The 27,810-nt window shown below is 40.8% G+C and overlaps 1 protein-coding gene across 15 annotated transcripts in view; it reads left to right on the forward strand.

Annotated features, from left to right (window-relative positions):
* Positions 1 to 18,086, forward strand: part of KIAA1217 (KIAA1217 ortholog) — a 514,478-nt gene extending 496,392 nt beyond the window's left edge. For 9 of the 15 annotated variants that reach the window (XM_069729562.1, XM_069729563.1, XM_069729566.1 and 6 more), the window contains 10 exons: positions 5,011 to 5,138; positions 7,146 to 7,293; positions 8,029 to 8,512; positions 9,754 to 9,925; positions 10,292 to 10,422; positions 10,591 to 10,716; positions 11,518 to 11,637; positions 13,146 to 14,735; positions 15,100 to 15,225; positions 15,835 to 18,086. In XM_069729562.1, coding sequence (XP_069585663.1) covers positions 5,011 to 5,138; positions 7,146 to 7,293; positions 8,029 to 8,512; positions 9,754 to 9,925; positions 10,292 to 10,422; positions 10,591 to 10,716; positions 11,518 to 11,637; positions 13,146 to 14,735; positions 15,100 to 15,225; positions 15,835 to 16,329 — 3,520 coding nt within the window. In that variant the 3' untranslated portion in view covers positions 16,330 to 18,086. The remainder of the gene's footprint in view (positions 1 to 5,010; positions 5,139 to 7,145; positions 7,294 to 8,028; positions 8,513 to 9,753; positions 9,926 to 10,291; positions 10,423 to 10,590; positions 10,717 to 11,517; positions 11,638 to 13,145; positions 14,736 to 15,099; positions 15,226 to 15,834) is intronic. The other 6 variants (XM_069729574.1, XM_069729576.1, XM_069729577.1 and 3 more) reach the window with 3 other exon arrangements.
* The last annotated feature ends 9,724 nt before the right edge of the window (positions 18,087 to 27,810 follow it).

Below are 27,810 nucleotides of genomic sequence, written 5' to 3' on the forward strand. Positions count from 1 at the left end.
ACAAGCACATTGCAATTTTACCCAGTTCAGAAGTTGGGATAACGCTTTTAGTTTCATGACCTAAATAACCTGTCCTGATCATGTGGTGCTCACACGGTGGTATGACCTCGTACTGAGCTGTGCACCTGTGAGTCCATCACGCTTGTACTGAGCTGTGCACCTGTGAGTCCATCACACGACTTGTCCTGGTAAAGAATTCTTTTGAATGACAGTATAATTTTGAAAACCAGGAGGAAATAGGAAAATTTAGCAACCTTTGTTTCAACCATAATCCTGTAAATATATCATGATATAAAGATGTGTACTAATCCAAGCATCATCTGCATGGAGTTTCGGTGCTCTCCCATATTTGTGTAGGTTTCAGTCAGGTACTTGGGTTTGTGCCACACTCCCAAAAAATACGATGAGGTAATCTAGCTTCCTATGAAATCATCACTTATGTATATGAGAGATGAAATAGGGGACAGGAACTGATGAGAATGATGACAATCTCTGTACTGCGCTACAGAATCCAGTGGTGATATATTAGCAGTAGGAAATAGAAAATATATAAACTGTGTAAATACAATTTAAGAAAAGAAAGACAGGTTATTAAATTGTCTTTCTTTCCTTTTGTTTCTTTTTCCTTATCTTCTTTTATTTTCTTGCATACTTCTATCTTTCTTTTCTTTCCTTCCTTCCCTCTTTCCTCCTTTCTTTCGCTTTCCTTCCTACTCTCTTTCATTCTTTTTTCCCCTCTTCCTTTCTCTTTCTTTCTTTTTCCCCTCTTTCTTTCTTTCTTTCTTCCTTTTCTTTCTTTCTTTCTTTCTTTCTTTCTTTTTTTCTTCCTTTCTTTCTTTCTTTTTCTCTCTTTCTTTCTTTCTCTTTCTTTTTCTCTTTCCTTCATTTTTTCCTTCTTCCTTTCTTTCTCCTTCCTTCCTTCTTTTCTTCCTTCACTTTCCTTCCTACTCCTTTTCATTCTTTTTTCCCCTCTTCCTTTCTTCCTTCCGTCCTTTCTCCTTCCTTCCTTCCTTCCTTTCTCTCCCCTTCATTTTTTCCTTCTTCCTTTCTTTCTCCCTCCTTCCTTTCTTTCCTTCTATCTTTCACTCTCTTTCTTTCATTCTTTCCTTGTGTTCAATATTTTCCCTGTGTCATTTCTCATTACTACTCATACATTAAGTTATGGACATCTCAGGTTTGATTTCTATGCCTGTGTGGACTGGATGGGTTGTTACTGACATCTGATGAGAATTTCATGCCAATAGCATCTTTTACTTAGAAAATGGATGACTTGTTCAATACTTGCTTCACCTGCTGTGTTTAGAAATGTATATATATATATATATATATATATACATATATATATATATATATATATGTATATATATATATATGTATATATATATATATATATATATATATATATATATATATATATATCTCCTGGAATACTGTATCTTGTATACAGTATAAATGTTATATTTTGTGCTGGCGTCACATGACGGCATTATACAAGTCCTCACTTTATAACCCGTAGCTCATGTGGAACTACAATTCCCAGCATTTCATGCATTAATACAAGCAGCAGTTGCTAGTTTCGCCTTCTGTAACACATAGGATTTATGTCGCTGTTGTCAGCCGCAGTCTTCTCCTCCTCTCTTCTCCTGCAGAAGGTCATTAGTCACCGAGGACACATAATCTGTCCATATTTACTGCCGGATATCGGTGCCCTTGGTCTACATCCATAATCCCCCCGCAGTCTACGAGACGCTGACATTTTTATAGAAATGTTCCAGTTTAGGGGATTTTTTATTTTATTCTCAGCTCTTCGGTTTTCAGTGACAGCGTTTTCGGCAGCGATTCGTCTCCGAGACATCAGCAGCTGTTGTGCCGATCCGCTCCCTCTAACGGAACGTCCCTGCAACAGGCGGGGATGGTCCTGGTGAAATCAATCACCCGTCTTGTGTCTGCCGCTATATCTTGTGTCTGCCGATATATATTGTATCTGCCGCCATATCTTGTGTCTGCCGCCATATCTTGTGTCTGCCGCCATATCTTGTGCCTGCCGCCATATCTTGTGTCTGCCGCCATATCTTGTGTCTGCCGCCATATCTTGTGCCTGCCGCCATATCTTGTGTCTGCCGCCATATCTTGTGTCTGCCGCCATATCTTGTGTCTGCCGCCATATTTTGTGTCTGCCGCCATATCTTGTGTCTGCCGCCATATCTTGTGCCTGCCGCCATATCTTGTGTCTGCCGCCATATCTTGTGTCTGCCGCCATATCTTGTGTCTGCCGCCATATCTTGTGCCTGCCGCCATATTTTGTGCCTGCCGCCATATCTTGTGCCTGCCGCCATATCTTGTGCCTGCCGCCATATCTTGTGTCTGCCGCCACATCTTGTGTCTGCCGCCACATCTTGTGTCTGCCGCCACATCTTGTGTCTGCCGCCACATCTTGTGTCTGCCGCCATATCTTGTGTCTGCCGCCATATCTTGTGTCTGCCGCCACATCTTGTGTCTGCCGCCATATCTTGTGTCTGCCGCCATATCTTGTGTCTGCCGCCATATCTTGTGTCTGCCGCCATATCTTGTGCCTGCCGCCATATCTTGTGTCTACCGCCATATCTTGTGTCTGCCGCCATATCTTGTGTCTGCCGCCATATCTTGTGTCTGCCGCTATATCTTGTGTCTGCCGCCGTATCTTGTGTCTGCCGCTTTATCTTGTGTCTGCCGCCATATCTTGTGTCTGCCGCGATATCTTGTGTCTGCCGCCATATCTTGTGTCTGCCGCTATATCTTGTGTCTGCCGCTATATCTTGTGTCTGCCGCCGTATCTTGTGTCTGCCGCTATATCTTGTGTCTGCCGCCATATCTTGTGTCTGCCGCTATATCTTGTGTCTGCCGCCATATCTTGTGTCTGCCGCTATATCTTGTGTCTGCCGCCATATCTTGTGTCTGCCGCTATATCTTGTGTCTGCCGCCATATCTTGTGTCTGCCGCTATATCTTGTGTCTGCCGCTATATCTTGTGTCTGCCGCCATATCTTGTGTCTGCCACTATATCCACCTGCGCCCATTTTCACTCATTCCCATTGTAACCCGTCGCACCTGAATAAGGCGCTCATCTTGTCTGCGGACGCCCTCAATCTATGTAAAACGCACCAGGGGATTATTGCATCCTCCACATTTACGCAATTTGCCACTTTTATCAGATTTGCGCTTCTCTCGCTGCTCTTCAGAAGTGGCGGTAAACCTGTCGCCGATCTACGCCTGGTTCACACTGCCAGACAAAGGCCTGCTACTTTTATTAAACTGGATCTGCCACCAGATTTCACACGACAAACATTATTAAATAAACCTTAAACCTGATGAGGCTGGTGTACTTACTTTTAAGAAAATGTTATCAGAACATCTGTATTATGCTTTCTTGAATGTTTTCATGACTTTTTGTTAAAGAGTTATTTCTTAATAGATGGCTACTGTCAGTTTCAAAACAATGCCTAATATCTTAATAGTAAAGAGCTTGTAATAAGCCCTGCTGTGTTTTACTGTCTAGCAGCAGAGGTCGGTTTCCAAGGAAACGAGCTGTAGCTAAAATAAAAGTGTTAATATCTCAAGAATGGCTGAAGAATTTAATAAGCAGTAAATTACAAAATTGCTTGTATTTACAATAACTATCCAAGATAGACATCAGATGCCTAAAATAATCACTTTAATAAGAGGCTCATAAAACAATTTTCAAAGTAAGTACGCCTGCCTCCTCAGGTCTAAGAGATCTTTTTAATAATGTCTGTATTACATAAGGATCTTGGTATCTAATTATCAGAGATCGTCGCCTTTCATATACGTCCTTGTCCCCCAACAGAGCTCACAATCTCATTTCCCTGTGTCCGACACAAACATCAAGGCAGATTTACTATTCCAAATGCACAAAAATTATAGCTCAGAATGCACTAAAACTTGCATCCATGTCCCGCACCACAATTATTATATGCTTTAGATACTTATTTTTTCACCTTACTACACAATTGTCAAAAAAAAAAAAAAAAAGTAGCCACGGCTAAGAGAAGCTGCAAAATATGTCAGATTTATTATTGGTGCAAAATAGTGATCTAAGAGATATAATAAAGTAAGAGAAAAGCACAAGTTGTACCCAGATATGCCTAATCTAATCCCAGCTTTGGCTGAACTTCTAAAACATTCATTTTATCATTAGGCAAGGAAGCTTTAAAAAATGATACAGACATTCTGAAATGTATTTTCAAAGTAAGTACACCAGCCTCATCAGTTTGAAGATTTCTTTACATATTTATGTAGTTACTTTTCTGAAATCTGGTGACTGTTTCGCTTTAAACGCATTTTGAAACCTTCAGTTCCCCTTCTTTTCATCTCACAACCTCAGAGAAGAATGATACATTTCTGGCTGTCTGAAGCCACCACTAGGGGGTGCTGATTGTATACGAATGTATACAGCTCCCCTGCAATTCTATGCCCATCCAGGTTTAGTATGCAATGCCAAGCAGTGGCTACAGGCAGACAGATTTCCTCCTGGAAAATTCTCCGTATTAATGCACATTTCCAAGAATTTATTCTTCTTTTCTTAAACGGACATGTCTCAAGATTCACTATTGCAAATACTAAACTGCATGTATTCACATATAATAATGGCTTCTGAGAAAGAGGTTGAATTGTTTTCTCCTGTGCGCTGTCTTCCGGACATACCTACCAAATGAATTAAAGAGCAAGGCTAAAACAGGGATTGGCACAGTAGGCAGCTGCATAGGACGCTGGATAAATTGGGGCTAAGCTCTCAGATGAATGTTTGTCCATCAGGGGGCATCAACAAAGCTTATCTTCCCCCTGATACTGACATGATGAGGCACAAACAATGGAGAAGGGTCAGAGGTGTCTGTGTGGCCTATTTTTGGGAAGAAAACATATTTCTTTAATCCTGTACAATCCCTTTAACCAAGAGAATGGGTTTAAGCTCAAAATGATGTCAGATTATGAGTTTTGTTGCCCTTTCTTCCAGTGACTTGGAGAGTTTTGTAGAAGACGTAAAGAAGGATTCCAGCTGTACCCGAGGAGTAACTCTGAAGGATGTGGAGGATCGGGCGTTTGTCCTGCGTCAGATTGGTGAAGCCGTGTCTAACCTGAAAGGTAGGGACTAAGAAACGTCATGTGTGTTTAGGTTCTTCATCATATACCGCACTGTGTAAAACTTTTCGTCAGGGGTGAAAAAAATGCTGCAGAGTAAGAACGCTTCTACAGACAGAAGAGCTTATAGCTTTATTTTTATCAATTAACAAAGTAAATGAACAAAACTAAATCAATACTTGGAGTAACCAAAGTTGCATCAAGGCGTCACTTGTTCTTCTAGGCACTTGCAGACAGTTACTGAAGGATCTCGGCAGGAGGTCTTTCCAAACATCTGAGAAAGCTAACCACGGGTCTTCTCAAGATGTGACTTGTGCAAATTGTTCAATCTCTTTGTGTAATCCCAGGCAGAGTCTATGATGGAGGCTCTGTGGGGACCCTATCACCACTGCCAGGACTTTTTGTTTTCTGTACACTGAAGATAGTTCTTTAGGGTCACCTTCCTTCTACAGAATGAATTTGGAACCAATCAGACTCCTCATTGATGGTATTGCAGGATAGATAAGTGTCTCCCTGTATGTCTCAGCATTGAGGACACCATAAATCCTGACCAAATCCCTAAATTCCATTTGTCGAAATGCAGCCCCAAACTTCCCAGAACCCTCATCTTGAAACCCCTTTTTGCTTTGAAATTTTTGCCTGGGGGAGTAGTGTAGGCAGTGATTCATCAAGACCAGAGATTTACTCATCGATCTTGATGGGGTGATAGATTGAGAGTCAGACGTTCCTGATGCATCAAGAGTCTCTGACCGGAGTAAGAGTTCTGGTGTAGGGAACGCCACAGCTCATCAGGAATTAGGCAAGTTGTGCTGACGAGCCCCCCATCCCAATTTGCCTGTATCGGCAGAGCTCGAGGAAACTGGCATGAAAACGCCAAAAGCCGCAACATTTTTCAGCAACTTCAAATTGCATAAAATTTTAGCAATTTTTCTATAAAAATTGCTTTGATGAATCGGGGGGGGAGGGGTGGGGGCACTTGTATCTTTTTGCTGAACTTAGTCTTGCCAAGGTGTATGACCTGTGACATGAAACTCTTCCACGTATAAATCATAGAGAACCTAAACACCTCTAACATCAAGAAACCCCCCCACATATTAGAAGATATACTTTATTAATATTATTAAAAGTAACAATTCGGTCTGACCACTATGCGAGTGGGTTGGACGTATTACATTCAGACATAATATTAGGGTTTCTATGTTACTTTTAATAATATTAATAAAGTATATATTTTACTATAGGATGAAACTGTCTTCCACAACCTCACCTGTGTAGCAGAATGTGTCTGTTACTCACCCAGTTTTCAGCCTCATATCCACTTGTTTATGTTTTGGTTAATAACTATATTTCCACCTATGTATGAAAAATGATGATCATTACCACCTTTTTGGTAGAATTTGTTGCTCATACACCAGACCATACTCGAACAAAACCCCTGACTGCGTGCATACAAAAATTGATGCTTTGGAAGCATCAAATATTGGTTTAAATTTTTCTTTTATTCACTGACAAAAATAAACTATTAGCATTTCTATTGTTCATACTGTGCAGCATTTTTACACACCTGTCTAAAACTTTTGCACAGTAATGTATGTGTACGTAAATACATATATATATATATACATATAGTTTAAGACAGGGGTGTAAAATGCTTTAACAAAATAGCATATGGCAGATCTGTGATAGACATGATACTTTTTGGGCAAAATTTGATAGAATAGCATCACCTAGTGGTGTCATTACAACCTAAAATGTCGCCGTGTCTTGCAAGAGTGTAAGACCCTCGTTCCTGTAGTGTGAAGTGAGTCAGTCCATAATGTGTTTTAGTGCAAAAATTTAGAAAGTTCAATGAGATTTTTCTGCAATTATTGATAGATGATTTTTTTTTACCTTTTGCATATTATTAAGAAATAATTTTTAGAAATTTTTGGGCAAAGTCAAGTCACCTTGCCTTTATTCTGACATCATTAAGTCTTCAACATAAAGGTAGCATGTTCTTTGTACTTTTAGGGGAATTTCCATACCTACAGAATAAAATGAGGGCTGTCTTACGGGTTGAGGTGGAAGCAGTTAGGTTTCTGAAGGAGGAGCCACACAAACTGGACAGCTTACTGAAGAGGATCCGAAACATGACTGATGCCCTGTCTGCCTTAAGAAGGTGAGCTCAATTCAATACGTGCATTTTTTTTTTTCATGTTTAAAACTTAAAGGGAACAGATCGGTATGTTTTTATTACTGAAACAAGTGGCATGGCTGCTTAGGTCTCATCATATCGATAAAAATGATACCTGTCTCGTAAGAATCCTATGTACCAGCGCTGAGATACCAAGCTTTGAAGTCACATGCAAAGCAGGATGGAAGTGCATTGGGGGCGTGTCCATATGCTCAGGGTGCATCAACACGCCCCAATGCACTTCCAGGGTACTTTGTATGTTACTGCAAAAGATGGATTTCTTAGCACTGGCACATCGGATTACTACAAGACAGGTGTCATTTTTCTTGTTATTCTGTGATCTATACAGCTGTAAAACTTGTGTAATTTTTAACATAATCTTAACAGAGCCAGTTTAATTAAAAAAATCCTGACACCCGAGGGAGACCATTAAGGCATCAGAACCTCCTTCATATTCTAGTAGAAGTTGAGGTCAACCAGGACACTTTAAAGGGGTAACACAGCCATATTCTAGGACAAGCAGTTGTATAGAGTCGTCTGTTTCATCTCAACTAGATCTCATGGGCAGTGTCATTGCTGCACTGTTATCTATGAAAGCATGTGCTGAGGGGAAAATGAAGGAAAGTGGTACCGCAACTTCAATATTAGCAAAATTCTGAAGAGCGCTTCGTCTCAAACAATTCTCGTGGCCACATGGTGTTTGCTTTATTTTATCTCTAGACATGTTTCTGATGGATCATCCAAGACTGTTGACTACAATCAAAATAACCAATACACCATCAGCGAGAAAGTTACCGAAACTGAAATAATCCAAAGCAAAGAAGAGAAGAGTCAAGTCTACCTTCAGTCAGCGCCGATCGAACCAGGAGCCACAGTAGAAGCCCAGACTACCTCCGTGAAGTCAGAGGTGGTACCGTTGTCTGCTGGAGTTAAAGTTCTCCACGTGCAGAGTTCGCCCGTCCTCATGCAGCAATCCCAACACTCCTCAGCTCTGGTGAACCATGCCTTTACTTCCAATACCCAGAGCAGCCATTTAGTAGATTCATCAGCAAATCACCAGTCATCAAGCACAGCAGCTCCCGCGACACCGGAGCACACTCCAACGGCACAACCTACTCAACTAAACAACGGATCCTCTGGCCAAAGCTTATTTATTGAAGAAATTCAACATGTAAGCTACAGGAATCGAGCAGTGTCTATAGAGGTACATGAAATACTAGAGTATTATTCTTTATGCATAATGGTGTCAGAATTTATTGTATGGCCCCCCAATATTCCCCCCAAGACATTGTAGTACCACTGAGTAGGAAAGTTAGGAGGACTTAGGACTTTTCCTGCTAAATTGGGTGACCTGAAATAGCTCCAAATAATTTGTCATAATTAGCTAAGGTAGTGAGTGGGTTTATGGTAAGGCCGGAGTCACACTACAGCGAGATACGGCCGAGTCTCGCAGGTTAAAACCAAGCTCTGGCACCGGCACTCCGGAGCGGAGCGTGCGGCTCCATGTATTGCTGTGCGGCCGCACGCTCCGCTCCGGAGTGCCGGTGCCAGAGCTTGGTTTTAACCAGAGAGACTCAGCCGTATCTCGCTGTGTGTGATCCCGGCCTAATACTAATATCTTGGGGTCTGTGGCAGTGAAGGTGTTGATATGAGTATCACTGGTAGAATTGACCAAAGAAAGAGTTAAATTGTGTATCCCTGGTGGTCTATGGCAGTGTATGAGTGGGCATTATTACCAGCATTGTTGGTGGTCTAGAGCAGGTTTATACATACTTGGCATCCAGAGAGTTGTCGACCTCGCCAGGCTTCAGCTTTATGCATGAAGCTTTTTAGACTTCTATAGGGCCGATTTCACATGTCCGTCATTCACGATCCGCAACGTCTGTACCGGTTGCAGGGCTCAGTCATGACCCAAAGTCAACTGCTTCATACGCTGTCGCGTTCAGGTCTAGAGACGGGCGGGGAGTCTGGACATAAAGGTTCATATATTGTCCATGAATGTAGGGTGCGTGAAACTGGCCTAAATATGACTCTGTATGTCTTGCCACCTCCGTTTCTTCTGTGAGTCCTTTCAGCATTCTGGAATCATGAATGATGGACAACCTTTAAATGTATAATTGAGACTAAAACAAGTCATTTTTGGGGTGAGATTTCCCCACTGCTTTTTTTTTATGTAGCTGTATTTTCCCGGTATCTTTCTGAATCTTCCCCCTAAGTCACCTCCATGATCGTATCTGAATAATTGATGCAAGGGACAAGAAAGATACATTTTCGTCTTGACCCTCCTCGTGGTCATTTTGCCTCCTGGTTGCAGGGACTGGGCGGTGTGAGTTGTGTCCTTTAGTGCTCCTCACTATTTACCATACAGATTTTTATCGATTCCGTAAAACGTTCATTACATTTTTGAAAAATGTTTAGTCATCGATTGCATGTTTCTCCTTCTAGGAAGCAGAGAGGAAATTTGAAGAAAAAAGACAAAACTTGGACCATTACAATGGGAAAGAATTTGAGAAGATGCTGGAAGAAGCACAAGCCAATATAATGAAGTCAATACCCAGCCTAGAAATGCCACCCCAGACTTCAAAACTAGAGAGCCTAGAAAAATCAGAGGTCAATGGTATGATCCACGATAAAGAACAATGTCCTTTACTTACTAGCTTTAGGATCTTAGGTGTTTAATGTGGGATTTTCTATATTTTGAGAATATAAATAGAACACGTATAAAGGTATCTCATTGGGTACCTGTTTGTTTTTGGGTAACTTATGAACAGGAAATATAGATTAATTTCTAAAGTTGGGAAAAGGTGTGAGAGCTTTTCCTTCTCCGTGGACCTTCGCATCTTCTTAGTAGGTTACATACATATGGAGTAGGGTTGGTGGACATCTGACCAGTGACCCAGTTGAACCACACATCTCTGGTCATGTAGCAGCATCAAGACCAGCGTTAGCTGTGGTTATGGCTTACACTTGTTTTGTCTTTTAGAAGGAGGTCAGGAAAGTGAGCAAGAAAATGATAAGTTAATCAAGTCTCCTCCTCCACCCCCTCCTCGTCGCATGTACCCCCTTGGAAGTAGTTTGAGCACTTCATGGACGTCCGACTGGAAAGACAGCAAGGTGAGAGGAGTCTGTGGTGCCACATTGTCTGCCATCTGTAAGTTAATCACTAGACTTTGTACGTCTGTGACTACAAAATGTCCTTCATGCGATGTAGTCCGAGCATCCAAAAAGCATTATACCAGGATCCCAATAACATATTATTATGTCCTTTGTAAATCAATATAGGATTTAGAAGACGTCCCTCCTCCACCACCACCAAAAACCATCAAGCCTGAAATGGAGAGTCCCGTCAAGACTTCTCAAGTAGATGAGGAGGAAGAGGAAGGAGAGAGAATCATGGCAGAACTTCAGGTAACTGACCCATTTTATTTTTCATGTAGTACAATAGTTTTTGCCTTTTAGGTTTCTGCCATGTAGGGAAAACTAGGAAAGGATCCAAGAGATTATTTTTATAGTGAATGGGTTTTGACCCTGTTTTACAACAGTGATGCAGATGAGAACGTAGCCTAAAAGAGGGCCCGTCACGGAGTCCAAAGTGGCTAGTTTTGCTCTTGATTTATTCCTACTGCCCTCCCGAGTACTCAGGTTTGTGTTTTCTTAAAATCCACCATACGGTCCCAGAGATATGGGTCTTTTTATCTAGTGCTAATTTTTTGTAGTCTTTTCCAAGGAGGCGTGGCTCATAGGGTAATAATGCAGAGTAGCCAAAAGACACTCCCCCCAGGAGCAGCATGAATAAAATAATCACCAAAAGTGGCCCTTTTAACTTGGAAACAGGTCTTCTTTAAAATAGTGGTGGCCATTATAAGACATCTTCCCCCATACCCCTGCACCTCTCTACCCACCTGTAAAGGAAGATATTATTTGTAGCTGATCAGTAGCCTCTCCCTGCCGCAGACCTCAGTCTTATAGAAGGGGTCACCCTCCTCTACTTTAGACCCGATTGTAGGAGACTGATGGCAGCTCTTTGGTTCTCCATGGTTGGTCATAGCATTCTGTCTACAGGAGTGCTGATGCATATGTACTGGCACCACTGGTTTGGACTATAACCACCTATGTATATATTGAATTTCTTGTATATCTTTAGGAGAATATAGAAAAAATATTTCTGTGTCAGTTCTAAGATTGTGTGTCACGTTGTACATCTCGTAGGCTTTCCAGAAGTGCTCTGTAGTGGAAATCAATTCAAAGGTGCAATATGAGCCCCCTAAATCAGAGGTTCACGAGAGAGATTACAGAACTGCGGGTTTAGCTCTACCCAAGGAAAAGAAGGTAATTTCATGTGTGAGGCCGATCAGTAACCTTCTAGGCCTATACAACTAACCCAAAGTTACTAAAAACCAGTGCAATATCCCAAGCTGCTAGAAGTCTCTTGTGTATCTAACTGACTTACAAGATGTCTTATCCCTAGCGGATACTTCCTCACCTCACTTTCAACCTTGCATGCAGATCTACAGTTTCTCATTGGTCTGTATATTTACTGACAGCTTCGAATCTGTGTTTCTTGCATGTTTGACATCTACAAAGAGCCTGCTATGATTACGTTCATTCTGGGAAATGTAGTTAAATGGGTTGTATGGATTTGAAACCCATTGAGATTCGTAGTTAATAGAGGGGGGGTTCCCATTGCTGAAATCCTCAATTCTTAGCAAGATCGGAGAGCAACCTTTTAAAGAGGGTCTCTCTCTCTGAAGGACCTGTCCTGTCCTGCATCACGCAAACAGCCCAGTGATTTGGAATGACATTGTGTAATTCTTAGTTTAGCCTGTGGTGGCCACTGCAGGGAAATGCAACACCTAAAATTAAAAAAAGGGAGTTTAATGAGCACCGATTGGTTGATTGGCGCCTTTTTATGGTAAGAAATCTGCCCCTGTAAACCTTTTGAGCTCCTGTAGATGACAGACAAAACATCGGATCACACTCTGACCAATGTTAGTCCAAGGGGTCATGCACATGTCCAATATTTTCCTTCGACCGAGTCGGTCCTAAGAAAAATCGCAGTATGCGTGATTTGGATCCATAAATCGGATTACAAGCGGCCATGCAAGTCCATGGCTCTGTCAAAAAATTGGACTTAGGCCGGGATCACACGTGCAAGAAACTCACGAGTCTCACATCTCAATATCCGGCACTGCCGCCGTCACTCGGGACCGAAGCGTGCGGCTGCATAGATATACATACAGCCGCACACTCCGGTCCCGAGTGTCGGCGGCAGTGCTGCATATTGAGATGCGAAATTCGTGTGAGTTTCTCACACGTGTGATCCCGGCCTTACAAAATAAAGAAGATGATGACATTTTTTTCCCATCGTCTCCATATCTGAGAATATCAGATCACACTGTGATCATTCTCTGATCAGAGCGTGATTAGCATAATCGGACAGATTTTCACGGCCGAGAGAAAATACGGTCTTGTGACCCCATCCTTAGGCACAGCGGGTGTGAATATTCCTTGCTGTGTATCTATGTGTTTGGTGAACTAATTTAGAGACCTTTATGAATAAATAAAAAATATTACAAATTTTAATTTCATTTTTTTTAAATATTTCCAAGAAATATTTTTAGCTTTCTCTCTAGATTTTACTAGAATTGCACAGTACGGCTATAGTTTGATCAAAATGCATTTGCTTATTTTATTTTTTTTATTTAGTCAAGATGTAAGTCAGCATATTTCATCTCTATAATTAACAACATACTTACCATTTATTATAGATTTATTTCACTTTTATTGAGAAATACATTTCTAATTAAGTTGATTTCCCCTCTAATATTTCCTCATAGGTGTCATGCATTATTTCAAAAGAAAGTGTAAGTCCTGAAAGCCCAAAACTTGTTGAAAGCAAAGAGGACAAGTGGAAAATTCAATCGATACCAAGTTCTGCACCTATTTCTTCTCAGATTAGGCAGGTGGAGAAGGTTGTAGCAAATGAACAGTCAACCTACAGTCTATTCATAGGCAGGGACCAGCCGAGCTCTAAAGATAGCGAAGAATCTAATAAAGAAATTAAAAATGAAGAATTGGTAAACCTGGGCATATATAAATTTCACAATAAGGAAAACCTAAAGCACTTGAGTTCTACAATGCAAGAGGTGGTTAATGGAGGAACAGATCACAAAATCTCAGAGTCCAAGTCCACATTTGTCAAAGTTTCTAGTGTAGAGAGCCAGGATAGCCCAGTAGGTAGTTCTCCAACCCAAGAACAGGGAATGCCCTACTTAGACTTAGGCCAAACAGTTGTATTAAGACAGAAGAATACTCGAAGGACTACAAGCCAACAGAGTGAGGACATTGAATCTCCGACTATCTCATCACCTGAACCAAGATCTCCAGCAGATAACATTGCTTTTATTATCACGAATACTCAGGTTCAGGTCCTGTCAACAGGTGAAGTACAAGATATTGTAAACCGGAAAGGTGGAGAGGTACAAACTGTTTCCGTGGATAAAGAAAATGTGAAAATTCCTTCCAACAATTCCGACCTACAAGATCCGGTTGAGTGCACAGACAAAAAGCCGGTCATTATCATTTTTGATGAACCAATGGATATAAAATCCGCCTATAAAAGGTTATCAACAATATTTGAAGAATGTGATGATGACTTGGAAAAAATTATGTCAGAGGCAAAGATTGATGAGGAGGAGGAGGAGGAAGAAGAAGAAGATAAAGAACCAATTGTCTCTCCACCCAAAGAAAAAAAGGTTGAAGAAACCAAAATGGTCAATAATCAGGAAAGTCTTTTGTCTCCAAATAAAATCAGATTTAATTATCCATCTCTAGCAGAAATGAAGAAAAGTATGTTTCTCGATAATACTGTCTCCCAAGGAATCCCGGTAGACGAAGAAAAGTCAGATATTTCCGACGACCTGTATGGCCAGAGACAAGACGTGAAGAAAAAGTTTAAGTTCAAATTTCCCAAAAAACAGCTGGTGGCTCTCACACAAGCCATCCGTACAGGGACAAAAACTGGGAAGAAGACCCTACAAGTCGTGGTCTACGAGGATGAGGAGGAGCTCGATGGGACTGTAAAGCAACACAAAGAAGCAAAAAGGTTTGAAATTGAAAGATCGAAGTGCAAAGAAGACGATAGCCAAACAGAAGGCCTCAACTTTGAAGAACCAGGTTGTGTGTCAAGAACCGATGAGATCAGGCAAAATACATACAGAACCTTAGACAGTCTTGAGCAAACCATAAAGCAGCTAGAAAGTACAATAAGTGAAATGAACCCAAAACCAGGATCTGATCTCATAGAATCCAGGGACAATAACAAAATGTTGATGATCACCTCTGTGGTTGTTAAAGAATCTGCATTAGTGGATGATACAAAAACAGTTGTTGAGACTCCATCATCCATACCTACTACAGCACGTAAGGTACCAGTGCACAAGACTGCTAAAACCTAACAGTGTGCCGATGACAAATTGCGCCTAATCCTCTGAGTGGTGTTCTTCTGGTGATTGGCTTTTCCTGTAGGTGTCTAACAAGATGCTGGTTTAATAAGCTTGATAACTTGGTGATGGGCAGATGAAGAACAAAACAGAACCTGCTTGATTGACATGACCTGTGTTTTTTGTATTTCTTCCATGATTTTTATAACCTCTGATGTTTCTTCTGCATGACTATAGAGATTGATATGATGTTGGTCAAGCATGGAATGTGAACACTGGGTGAAATCAGTTCTGTCATTTGATTTGTTATTTTTTTCTGTCTCTCTCTTCCTGTTGGCTGTTCCCGTAGGGATCAAATGGAGCTTCACAAACCAGCAGAATGCCAATACCAATGTCTTCTAAAACTAGACAAGGAAGTATGGAAAAAACTAGCAAACAGCCAAAGCTACAGGAGCCACAACGTCAATTCAGACAGGTAGTTTTACCTTAGAAACGCAATTTTGGAAGGACAAAAAAGATTTTGAAAACTAAAAATGACTTCAAGCCAAGTTACTGAATCAGTGTAACCAAAACAAGGATAGCGTATGCTTTCACTCTTGTTTTCGTTAAACATCTGGATCTGGTGGCATGAGAAATCCTGTAGTATTATCTCACTCTTGCCATATCTCTGCATGCCCGCAATAAAACACCCACTGCTTGGTTCCACTTCAAGATGTTCAGCTGAGATGCGTGAAACCTCAGCTTATACTGTGGTAACATGCGGCAGCCCAAAATCAGAGTGCACGTGTGTGCAGTGGTGTCTATGTCGTCCGGTACTAACATGTATGTGCCACCGCATTCCATTAACCGCTTGCCACCATTCTCCTCACAATGCATGTAGCAGAGCACCGCATCTCCCAGGTTGGGCGCCACATCTTTCACGTCCCAAGTTCTCCAAAACTTTCTGTGCTTTATGGTTTCTTCCAGGTCCAGTGAGAACATTAAATGTTTCCATTTGGGTGGGGGCTTTTTTTTTCCTGCGCCCCTGTTGGTGTATTAATGTTAAACATTTTGACAAACTGTCTCCCGCCATCTTTATTTGCAGGCTAACGGAGGTACTAAGAAAGCTGGTGGGGATATTAAGGCTGCTTCCCCTACTTTATCTGCTTCTAAGATTCCAGCTCTTTCTCCTAACACTGGAAAAAGCAGCTCTGTTTCTGCTCAGTGTAACGATACCTCTAACCCCCATAATCCGCCTGTGAAGTCTCACGTCCCTGTACCCAATTCTAACTCTCAGCCCAGTCGTACCGTTAACGCTTCCTCCCTTATCCGTCCTGTTCATAACGGCACGTCGAAGCTGCAGAGCCCAACCTATTCAGGTAAAGGTCACCATCTCTCATTTTCACTGCAGAATGCAAATGGCAGACCATCTCCTCCTTCTCCTTCCTCTTCTGCTACTTCCCCCTCTTCTTCTGTCTCTCCCACTTCACTGACTCACGGTATGAAGAGCATCCGTACCATCCACACACCTAGCTTCACCAGCTACAAGTCACAGAATGGAAGCGCCACCAAGGTCGCAACGCCAAAGGACTCCTCCTAACTTGTGCAGACTCATCAGTCTAGGTGTCGTCAGTGCAGCACCTACTGCAGCACCCTTCGCTGGCATGTTGTCTTCATCTATGTACATAACACACCGATGTATCCTTGTCCAGATAGTTGCTGTTGTAATTATAGGCCTTTTCTTTTCTTGGTCCCTGTTTCTATGTAAATTAGTGCGTGTGTGTGTGACTGTATATATATATTACTATTCTGTATGTCTGCATGTGTGTGTAAATCTTCGGAAGGCATTACGTGAGGATGCAGATTATTTTTTGTATAGAATATTTTTCATTATCAGACTTGCAGGAGATGAATTTTCGAGCGTGGAGTTTTTGTTTGCTTTTATTTTACAATCATGCTGGCTTTGACTACAGATTTCTATTTTTCTCAATTATACATCACGATTGCTTTTATTTTATTTTTTTTTTGTTTTGCCAAAATATTTTCTTATAATGAGACATAGAATATGTTTATAGTATTTTGGGGAATTCGGGAGGGCTGGGAAGGGGGTCAACCAAGAGAAATATTCTTAAAGGGATTCTTTCATCAAAAATAAATCTTCTATCAATGAAAAAAAATAGTTCTAAAATCGGGGACTAGAAAATATTTTCTTACTAGAATAGTTAGGAAATATTCCACACATGATGTAAATATTTGTAGAAATGTCACATTCTGACTACACAGAGATAAGCGACATTGCATAGGTGCCGATTATCTCAGTACCCAGTAGAGGCCGGTCAATGATCGCTTTGCAGAAATTCATTAAGGAAGAGGTTCTTCAGCAGCTGCAGTGATGATTATACAATTTTGTTGCCCCATCTGTAGCAAAATCTCATAATAAATCCCCCAGGTTCTGTAAAATTATAATGAAGACAGTTTATGTCAATTAATAATAGAAAGGAATATATGCATTACTAGTGAAAAAAGAGGTTCTGCAGCAGCTCACATGTATTTTATAGACTAACGAGCCCCCCTGCTATTAAATTATAATATTATACGACATTGTGGCTTGGTGCTTTTATAGTTGTGATATCTATATATGTTATGTTGCTTGGTAAATGTCTATCAAAATGTCAATTGCATCTTTTCCAATGTGTACAAAAAAATTTGCCACAAAGCAAAACACTGACAATGCTGCAAAATATACAGCAAACAAAGCATATTTTATTTTAATAATAAAGTTATGGAAAATTTTAATTTTGTAATGTAACTTCATTTGGAGGCCTTTATGGAAAAAAAAAACCCACAAGAACTATAGGTAATATTTTTGATGATCGACCCCCTTTAAGTGGCACCACTGCCCCTGTGGTTATAGTCGAGAACATGAATCGTGTAGACTCTTGCTCTGAAGATTTCACATATTTATCAGTTTAGATTTTCCAGATTGCTCTTGCCGACCATATTCTTTTTTTTTATTATTGTCCTGTGATGCACATTACGGGCGTGTACATAGACATACTTTTTACTTTTACATAGAAACGTGCTCATGATTTGTACAGTTAGGCAATGCGGGCCACTAGGGGGCAGTACAACTACAACTCCTTTCATCCCAGCGAAGCAGACGACAGCAGTTGTAGTCCTGGCCAGGCATTGCCTAACGCTCATTGTTTATGCATGCGTTCAAACAATGGCAACTTGGAAAGAAAGAGTTTGCACAGATTTTGTAAATTTCTGAATTTGTATAACTACTGTATCAAATATCTGTAAAAAGCAGATCACTTTTCTGAAATAAAATAAAGTGATGCATGCGGTTCTCTATACGATGTGTCCTGTTGAATAAATGCAGAATTTTTTATTTTGGAGGTATGGAGAAACAAACCAGTCCCGAAGCTGGTTCTACACTACGATGTGTAAAAGAGTAATTGTTGTTTTAATTTTTATTCCATAAATCAATAGTACATCTGAAAATAAGAAACTTTGTAATATATCTTATCAGAGAAATCGGCTTCTTTCTATTCCTGGTCTGATCATTCATTCTCAAAATTCTCAATTTTAGAGTACAATCTGGCATTTGGAGCTCATAAGAGCTATGTAGATGGGAGGAGCTCTGCTTCTAGCTCCTCCCTCTCTGCTAGATAGAACGTTATGAGCACCAACCATAATTTCTAATCTCAGTAATGTAACAATCTGTTTTCACTGAATTCAGATTCTACTCAAGAATTGAGAATTTTGAAAATGAATGATCAATTCCAGGCGGAGAAAGAAGCAGATTTCTCTGATAAGATATATTATAAAGTTTCTCATTTTCACGCGTACTATTGATTTATGAATGGTAACGAATAGTATGATCTTTTTGCAGCCACGCCTAGTGCCATCACAAATTATATTGGTTTTGCCATAGGTTAATCAGTATTTGTAAACTAAAACCAGGAGTGGTCCATATACAGAGAAAAATATTGAAATATTTGCACCTCTAAAGCAGAGGTCCCCAACTCCAGTCCTCAAGGCCCACCAACAGGTCATGTTTTCAGGATTTCCTTTGCATTGCACAGGTGATGCAATTATTACCTGGGCAAAACTAAGGAAATCCTGAAAACATGACATGTTGGTGGGCCTTGAGGACTGGAGTTGGGGACCTCTGCTCTAAAGGACTCACTACTAGTTTTGGCTTACAAGTACTGATACACAGGGCAGATGTCGCTGACTCCGCAGCAGCACAGGAGACTATTTGACAACATTACTGCAGTATCTACTTTCCTGCACGCTGTGCTTTGTATGGTGCTTTGGAGCCATCTAGTGGCCAATACATAGGTACTACAACTAACTGATGCATGCATGCATACAATAACAAGGTTTGGGCCTAACAACCAAGAAAATGAAAGCCATTCGTACAATACACAAAAAAATAAACTATAACAGATCAGAACAGAGCACTGTACATTTAGAAACATGGTTGCCATGGACATTAAAGCTCTGCAAATTCCATCCCATTTTTATTTCTATAAAGTGTTTTCTATTTTTGATGGGGCCCCGCTCATCCTACAAATAGAGAAACTAAAACTTAGCTAGACATCCGGACTCCAGAACATGGAAGCCACGGGTCAAAGTAAATTTCAATCCTAAGTTACTGTGTGCTACGGGTCTTAACAGCGATTGGACATTTACTAGAAGAAGGCCCCAGTATGAGGTCAGTATTCATACTCACCCACATCTTGGTTGGTAAAATATAGGACACCCGCCTGGCTCACCCCAAACAGAGAAGTCACTTTTGGACATGATTTACATAAACCATTTCCCTTACTTCACTGGGACGTGACTGCATCCACCAGAATTATTTCTGGAAACTTGGGACTATTGACAACGATGAGTATCTGGGCCTCTTTCTCAGTAGATAAGTGGCCTGGAGGAACGGGATGGTCAGTGAGCTCCTCCTATAGCCCTACAGTAAAACATGTCACCGCTGTGGAAGGGAGGTTGATGCCTACATTTCCTAAGTATGGCGTTTACAGGTCCCTGTGACTGTACGGTAAATCCCAACCCAGAATTGAAAGTTATCCCCCTATGGGTAAGGGACAACAATGATCACTGGTGGTCGCACCACTGGGACCCTCAGTAGTCTTGAGAATGGGGTTTCTTAGAGCCCTGTCTTGAATGGAGTGGAAGTTGGCACTCAACCTCCGTCATATTCATTATCTTGGGACTTGAGGACATGCTCTACGTTTCTGGCAGTGTTATAGACAATATGGCAGATAGCGAACATGAGCACCTATGCTCAGTTCATGGCTGCAGAACCACTTTCTCAGGATTGCTGGTGGCCCCAGGACTTACTGGGACTACCAATGATTAAGTTAGAGCGCCATTCTCAGGATTGCTGGTGGTCCCAGCACTTATTATTAGGACTGTCCATGTTTATTAAGTTAGAGCGCCATTCTCAGGATTGCTGGTGGTCCCAGCACTTATTATTAGGACTGTCCATGTTTATTAAGTTAGAGCGCCATTCTCAGGATTGCTGGTGGTCTTAGCACTTATTAGGACTGTCCATGTTTATTAAGTTAGAGCGCCATTCTCAGGATTGCTGGTGGTCTTAGCACTTATTAGGACTGTCCATGATTGCTAAGAGCGCCATTCTCAGGATTGCTGGTGGTCTCAGCACTTACCGGAACTACCAATGATTACTAAGTTAGAGCGCCATTCTCAGGATTGCTGGTGGTCCCAGCACTTATTATTAGGACTGTCCATGTTTATTAAGTTAGAGCGCCATTCTCAGGATTGCTGGTGGTCTTAGCACTTATTAGGACTGTCCATGTTTGTTAAGTTAGAGCGCCATTCTCAGGATTGCTGGTGGTCTTAGCACTTATTAGGACTGTCCATGATTGCTAAGAGCGCCATTCTCAGGATTGCTGGTGGTCTCAGCACTTACCGGAACTACCAATGATTACTAAGTTAGAGCGCCATTCTCAGGAATGCTGGTGGACCGAGCACTTGGATTCCCAACAATCACTACGGTAAGATTCTACTCAGAGTACCCACAGCTCCCAACCGTCCTGGATCCAGTAGGATTGTCCCAATTTGAGGGAGGTGTCCCCTTGTCATGCGAGGTTGGACTCAGTACAATGTCTTCTCTCCAGCTTTCTTCATTCACCATTTCTCTTCCTGCTCAGGTGACGTGGCCAGCTTCTCTGCACATGCGTACATTCAATTAAATGAACAATTTTTTTTCATGATCGGATCTCACCAGGATTCAAACCCACAACCTGCATAATTGTAGGCAGCATCAAAAGTTGTGAGCCAAAGCCGGCACTGACAGGTATGGGAGAATGTGCCTTGTACGCTGTGAAGTTACAGGTATATTGTATATATTAGATATAGATTGTATATAGCTGTGTATTATTATGTCCCTGTATTCTAGAGTAAAAAGAAGTCCGGTTATTGTCTTCCTATAAAATTACTAAAAAATAATGACATTACAATAATGCAATTTTTTCTATGCAAGTTTAAGAAAAAAAAAAAAAAAGCAAACATCACAAATCAGCAGCTCTCAGACTTATTTGGTGTCCCTGTAATCATAACGACCCATGCAGCACAGTGATCAGATTACGATGATTAATAAATAGCATGAAAAAAAAATGGTGTCTGATTTTTTTTTTCTCTCTATTAAACTCATAAAAAAGTATTAAAAATATAATGCTGAGGCCGTGTTCACACTTAATGTAAATGTTGATTTTTTTTTCCCAGCACCACACTATGCAATAATAGTCTCTGATTATTGCATTATTTGCTGCAGTTTTTATGCGTTTTTCTCTTTATTTTGATGCATTTTTGGTGCAGATATGAAAGAACAGTTAAGCCTTTTCTAACAGTACAGAAAAGCTTTGATCTTGCACTTAACAATACAATAGCGTTTTTTTACTTGTGTTTATTTCAGGCTCCACATAGAAAATTGGATAAATTGCAGCAAAACTGCACAAGTCAGATCCGTCTTTTGACGCACAGCGGTCAGAAATGTTAATGAAATAATTTCCACTTTGCTTGGACATTAAGGCCATATTCACATGTAGCGTAAACGCTGGAGGTTTTTTATTTTTGCACAGAAATTCTGCGTTTAACTGTCCAAGCAAAGTGGATGCGATTTCATGAAAACTGCGCCCCGCTGTGCGTTCAAGGATTCTGCTGAACTCTGCAGTATTGGTGCTTTTTAGTTTTGTCTCTTGTTTTCGATGTGGAAAACACATGTAAAAATGCAGCTGCTTTTTAAGTGCAGAATCAAAGCTTTTCTGTACTGTAAAAAAACCCAAAACATTAAAATTGTGGCGTCACATCTGCACCAGAGACGCATCAAATAAGTGTGAAAATGCATTAAAAAAAAAAAAAGCAGCATTGACAGTTTGTAAAGGCGGAGCTTTGCTATGCTTTACAAGCGATCAGACTGCAAACAGTGAAAGTCTCATAGTGGGACAAAATATAAAAGCAAAAAGAAGTGTAAAGATATTTTTTCAAAAATCACAAAATTAAAAAAAAATATGTATTTTTAAAATCAGAATAGAAAGCGCTCAAAAAATGTCATGTGTCTGAAAACGGTACCAATAAAAACGTCAACTCTCCCCTCAAAAATCAAGCTTTCACATGACTGTCAGCCGCAATATGGAAAAATTATAGCTCTCAAAATATGGCAATTCAAAAACTTGTTTTTTGTTGAAAAAAAAAAAAAAAGCACCTTTTAGTGTGTGACAGCAGCCAAACCCGATATAAATCTGGTATCGCTGTAATCACACCGACTGAAGAATAAAGTCGCCTAATCACTTATCACTCAAGTAACAGCGTAAAAAAAAAAAAAATAAAACCAATTTTCCACCTCCTGTTGATTTGTTCATTCTGCCTCCCAAAGATCGCAGCAAGGCTCGGCACACATTTATCCTGCCCTGAGCTCTTGCATTGGAGTTTCTGCGTAAATCTCTGAAATACGTGATTCCCCGGCTGAAAATTCTCTATAATGAGGCAGATGGAGACACTGTGGACACCGTCTGGCCTACAATCGAGCAGTGTCCGTCTTTTTAGATGTGCATAAAAGCACGGTCCACCAGTTTTGCGCACTTCTGAAAAAAAGGACATCACTTAACAGAGATAACTCTGCTGCATCATTATAGTGAATGGATCCTTCGGGGGTTTCATCTGAATGTCAATTGGAGATATAGATGGAAACCCCAAAGTAAGTGCTCAGCGTAGAGTGCAGGATAAATGTGAATCCAAACGTTATGTAAAATGTTCCCAATAAAAGCTTCAACTCAATCCACAGAAAAAGTCTCCACTCAGGTCTGTCATTGAAAATATAGGGGCTTCCACATTACTGGTAGCACAAAGGCTCTGGAAAAGCAAAATGGATCCCCCCCCCCAAAGAAATTCAGCAAATTCTGAGCTCCCGAATCAAAATGCCCCCCTCCCTTCTGAGCCCCAGCGTGCCTGAACCACATTTAGCATCCACACGTTTGGCATTTCTGTAGCGATAAGAGCCCGCCTAACTTACGGGTGCGTGTCTCCAGAAGCACAGGCTGGGCATAACGTACTGGTGACTGCAATGTACTGGTCACTACAACGGCAAATTGCAATTTTCACTCAGCAACATCCAATCCATTGCTGCTTGTTTCTGGAAAACACCCATGGAGTCAAAATAGTAATTACACCTGTAGATAAAATCCCAAAAGGGGTATAATTTCCAAAATGAGGTCACATAAGGGGGATATTTTGCTCTTCTAGCGCTCATGGGCTGTGTATATGGAGTCCACAAACTATTTTGGAAAATTTGCGCTCCAGCAGGTAAATAAGGCTCCATCCCTCCAGTGTCTCTCGACGTATGGCTAAGCAGTACAGCACAGCCACATATGGGGTATTTTTTACATTTAGCTGAAATTGTGGAATACATTTTGGTCCCATTATTAACCATTTCCCAGTGTGAAAATGTAAAATCTGGGGCTAAAACAAAATGTGGGTGGTAAAAATGTAATTTTTTTCACTGCCCAATAGTATAAAATTCTGTGACACACACGTGATGTCAATGTGATCACTGCAAACCAGTTCAACGAAATCTGAAGTCCAATATGGTGCTTCTTCCCTTCCATTCTGTACCTCAATAGTAGTTTTTGACCAAATATGGGGTATCAGCGCACTCAGGAGAAATTGCATAACAAATTTTGGGGTCCATTTTCTCCTGTTACATTGTGAGAATAAAAAATTTGGGACTAAATTAATTTTTTTTTAGCAAAAATGTGATTTTTTTTTTACATTTTCACAGCTCTATGTTATAAACTTCTGTGAAGCACCTAGGGGTTCAAGGTGCTCACTACACATCTAGAAAGGTTTCATAGGGGTCTAGTTTCCAAAACAGTGTCATTTGGGGGAATTTCTACTGTTTAGGCACATCAGGGGTTCTCCAAATGCGACATGACATCCGCTAATAATTGCTGCAAATTTTGTATTCAAAATGTCTAGTGGCGCTCCTTCCCTTCCGAGCCCTGCCATGCGCTCAAACAGTAGTTTTCCCCCTTATATTGGTGTATCAATGTACTCTGGAGCAATTTCTCCTGTTGCCCTTGTGAAAATAAAAAATTTGGGCTAAAAAACATTTGTGGGAAAAATGATTTTTTTAAATTATTTTCATGATTCAATGTTATAAACTTCTGTGATGGCACCTGGGGGTTCAAGGTGTTCACCACACATCTAGATAAGTTCCCTGAGAGGTCTAGGTTCCAAAATGGTGCCACTTGTGGGGGTATCCACTGTTTAGGCACATCAGGGGCTCTCCAAACGCAACATGGTGTCCGCTAATAATTCCTGCAAATTTTGCATTCAAAATGTCAAATAGCGCTCCTAACCTTCCGAGCCCTGTCGTGCGCCAAAACAGTGGTGTTTCCCCCACATATGGCGTATCGCCATTCTCAGGAAAAATTGCACAAGAAATTTTGGGGTCAAATTTTTCCTGTTATTGTGAAAATAAAAAAAATGGGATCTAAAGTAAAATTTTGGTGAAAAAAAGTTAAAATTCATTTTTTTTCCCTTCTACATTCCATTAATTCCTGTGAAGCACCTGAAGGCTTAATAAACTTCTTGAATGTGGTTTTGAGCACCTTGAGGGGTGCAGTTTTTAAAATTGTTTCAATTTGGGGTATTTCTGTCATATAGACCCCTCAACGTCACTTCAAATGTAATGTGGTCCATCAAAAAAAAAAAAAATGTTTTTGTGAATTTTGTTGAGAAACTGAGAAATTGGTGGTCATCTTTTAACTCTTATAACTTCCTAACAAAAACCAAAAAAGTAAAAAAAATTGTGCTGATGTAAAGTAGACATGTTAATTATTAACTATTTTGTGTGACATATCTCTCTGATTTAAGGGCATAAAAATAAAAAGTTTGAAAATGGCGACATTTTGAAATTTGTTCCAAATTTTTTTTTTTTTTTCACAAATAAACGCAAGTCATATGGAAGAAATATTACCACCATCATGGTTCCAGAGTTATTACCTCATAAAGTGGCACAGGACAATTGTAAAATTTGGCCTGATCAGGAAAGTGAAAACAGGCTTGGGGGCTAAAGGGGTTAAATGAATCAATCGCCTACATTGGGAAATGACTTGAAGAACAATTTAAAGTGCGTCTCTTAAAAAATAAATGTGAAAATTCCTCATCTTGCAGAGTTTCACCTTATGCAGCAGCACTTTGTACTTCATTGCTGTATTTCCTACAGTGCACAGAAGATATATTGCCTCTTGACTGCACCCCTCTTTATTATTTTTCTTTTGTCACTTCTGTTTGATATCTGTGCCTATCGGATATGATCCACCAGGGTTCCCTTTACTTGGGAGCTGGAGGAAACTACATGACAGCCCATGGTTTTAAGCAATTTAAATACCAGACACAATCAATAAGAAAACGGCAATAACATATGGTAAGAAATGCAATTTATCAAATGATTTATGTGGCGCTCGGGGGAGACATTACTAATAACTTTACAGCTTACTCTAAACGCCAGTTAGGAAAAATTCACATATGGCAGATTTGCTGCAAAATATTCTAAAACTGTCCAATTCATATACAGAGATAAGGAGGATTTGCAGATAATCTGCACTGCTGGTATCCCATGGAATAAATCCAAAAGCAAGTCCGAAAGTATGAGAGGTTACACTTTATTCAGTCGACGCGTTTCGAAGAACCAAAGACAACTTCCTCTTAGTCTATTCTGAGTCCAAACCAGCTTTCGTAGAAGGGATCATGATCTGCACATTATTTTTTCTTGGCAGCAGCAATATTTATCTCATCCACATGATTGACTCATTCTGTACTTATTTTACCAGCACAGTGGGTTCAAGAAGCAAAAAAAGTGGAAAATTGGAAGCTTATTAATTTGAGAAATTATTGGGCAGGCGTGGCTGGATCTTCCTGCAGTCCCATGCACTTGTCCACAGCACATATCACTACCTGCCATTACATGCACTGTTCTCATGCATTAATCAGACAAGATTTGTACATGTTCCTCATGTGCATTTTCTCATTCACTAACTTTGCATTCAATACAATATTTTTTGAGAACCCCCTCCCTCCCACTCATTTGGAAAGTTTAAAGTGTGTATGTATGTACAGGATGCTGCTATTAGTCATGCAAAATTAGACTTTTCACTGAAAGAACCAGTTTTATGGAGAGGTACCGTATATCTACATACCTATATATACACTGCTCAAAAAAAAAAAAAAAAGGGATCACTAAAATACCACATCCTAGATTTCACTGAATGAAATATTCCAGTTGCAAATCTTTATTCATTACACAGTGGAATGTGTTGAGAACATTAAAACATAAAAATGATCAATGTAAATCAAAATTAATATCCCATGGAGGCCTTGACTTTACATCATACTCAAAATCAAAGTGGAAAATCAAATTACAGGCTGACAACTTCAGTGGAAATTCCTCAAAACAAGGAAATGATGCTCAGTAGTGTGTGTGGCCTCCACGTGCCTGTATGTCCTCCCTACAACACTTGGGTATGCTTCTGATGAGGCAGCATCTCCTGAGACATGTCCCAGGCCTGGATTAAAGCATTAGTCAACTCCTGAACAGTCTGTGGTGTAACGTGGCGTTGGTGGATAGAACAAGACAGGATGTCCCAGATATGCTCAATTGGATTGAGGTCTGGAAAACTAGAAGGCCAGTCCATAGCATCAATGCTTTCATCATGAAGGAACTGCTGACACGCTCCAGCCACGAGGCCTAGCTAGCATTGTCATTCATCAGAAGTAACCCGGGGCCCACTGCACCTGCATATGGTCCAAGGATCTCCACCCAGTACCTAATGGCAGTCACGGTACCTCTACTTAGCACATGGAGGGCTGTGCAACCCTCCAAGTGCCTCCCCTAGACCATTACTAACCCATTGCCAAACCAGTCATGCTGGAGGATGCTGCAGACAGCAGAACATTCTCCACAGTGTCTCCAGACTGTCACACGTGCTCAGAGTGAACTTGCTCTCATCCATGAAGAGCACAGGGCGCAATGTTGAATCTGCCAATCTTGTTCTCTGGAAAATGTCAATCGCCCTGCACGGTGTTGGGCTGTAAACAACACCCACTTGTGACATCAGGCCCTCATACCACCCTCAAGGAGTCTGTTTCTGACAATTTGAGCAGACTTATAGATGCTAGTGGCCTGCTAGAGGTCATTTTGCTGGGCTCTGGCCCTGCTCCTCCTTGCACAAAGGAGGTAGCTGTCCTGCTGCTGGGTTTCTGTCCTCCTATGACTCCTTCCATGTCTCCTGGTATCAGTTCCATGCTCTGGACACTGTGGTGATAGAGTTAACCTTCTTGCCACAGCACTCACATTGATGTTCCATCCTGGATGAGCTGCACTACCTGAGCCACTTCTGTGGGTTGTAGACTCCTCCTCATGCTACTGTACAGTACCTCTAGGGGTGAGAGCAATGACAAAATGCAAAAGTATCCAAAGAGGATGAGAACAGAGAAATGGTCTGTGGTCACCACCTGCAGAACTACCCCATTT

Source organism: Ranitomeya imitator, chromosome 6, assembly GCF_032444005.1.
Source record: "Ranitomeya imitator isolate aRanImi1 chromosome 6, aRanImi1.pri, whole genome shotgun sequence".
Lineage (NCBI taxonomy): Eukaryota > Metazoa > Chordata > Amphibia > Anura > Dendrobatidae > Ranitomeya > Ranitomeya imitator.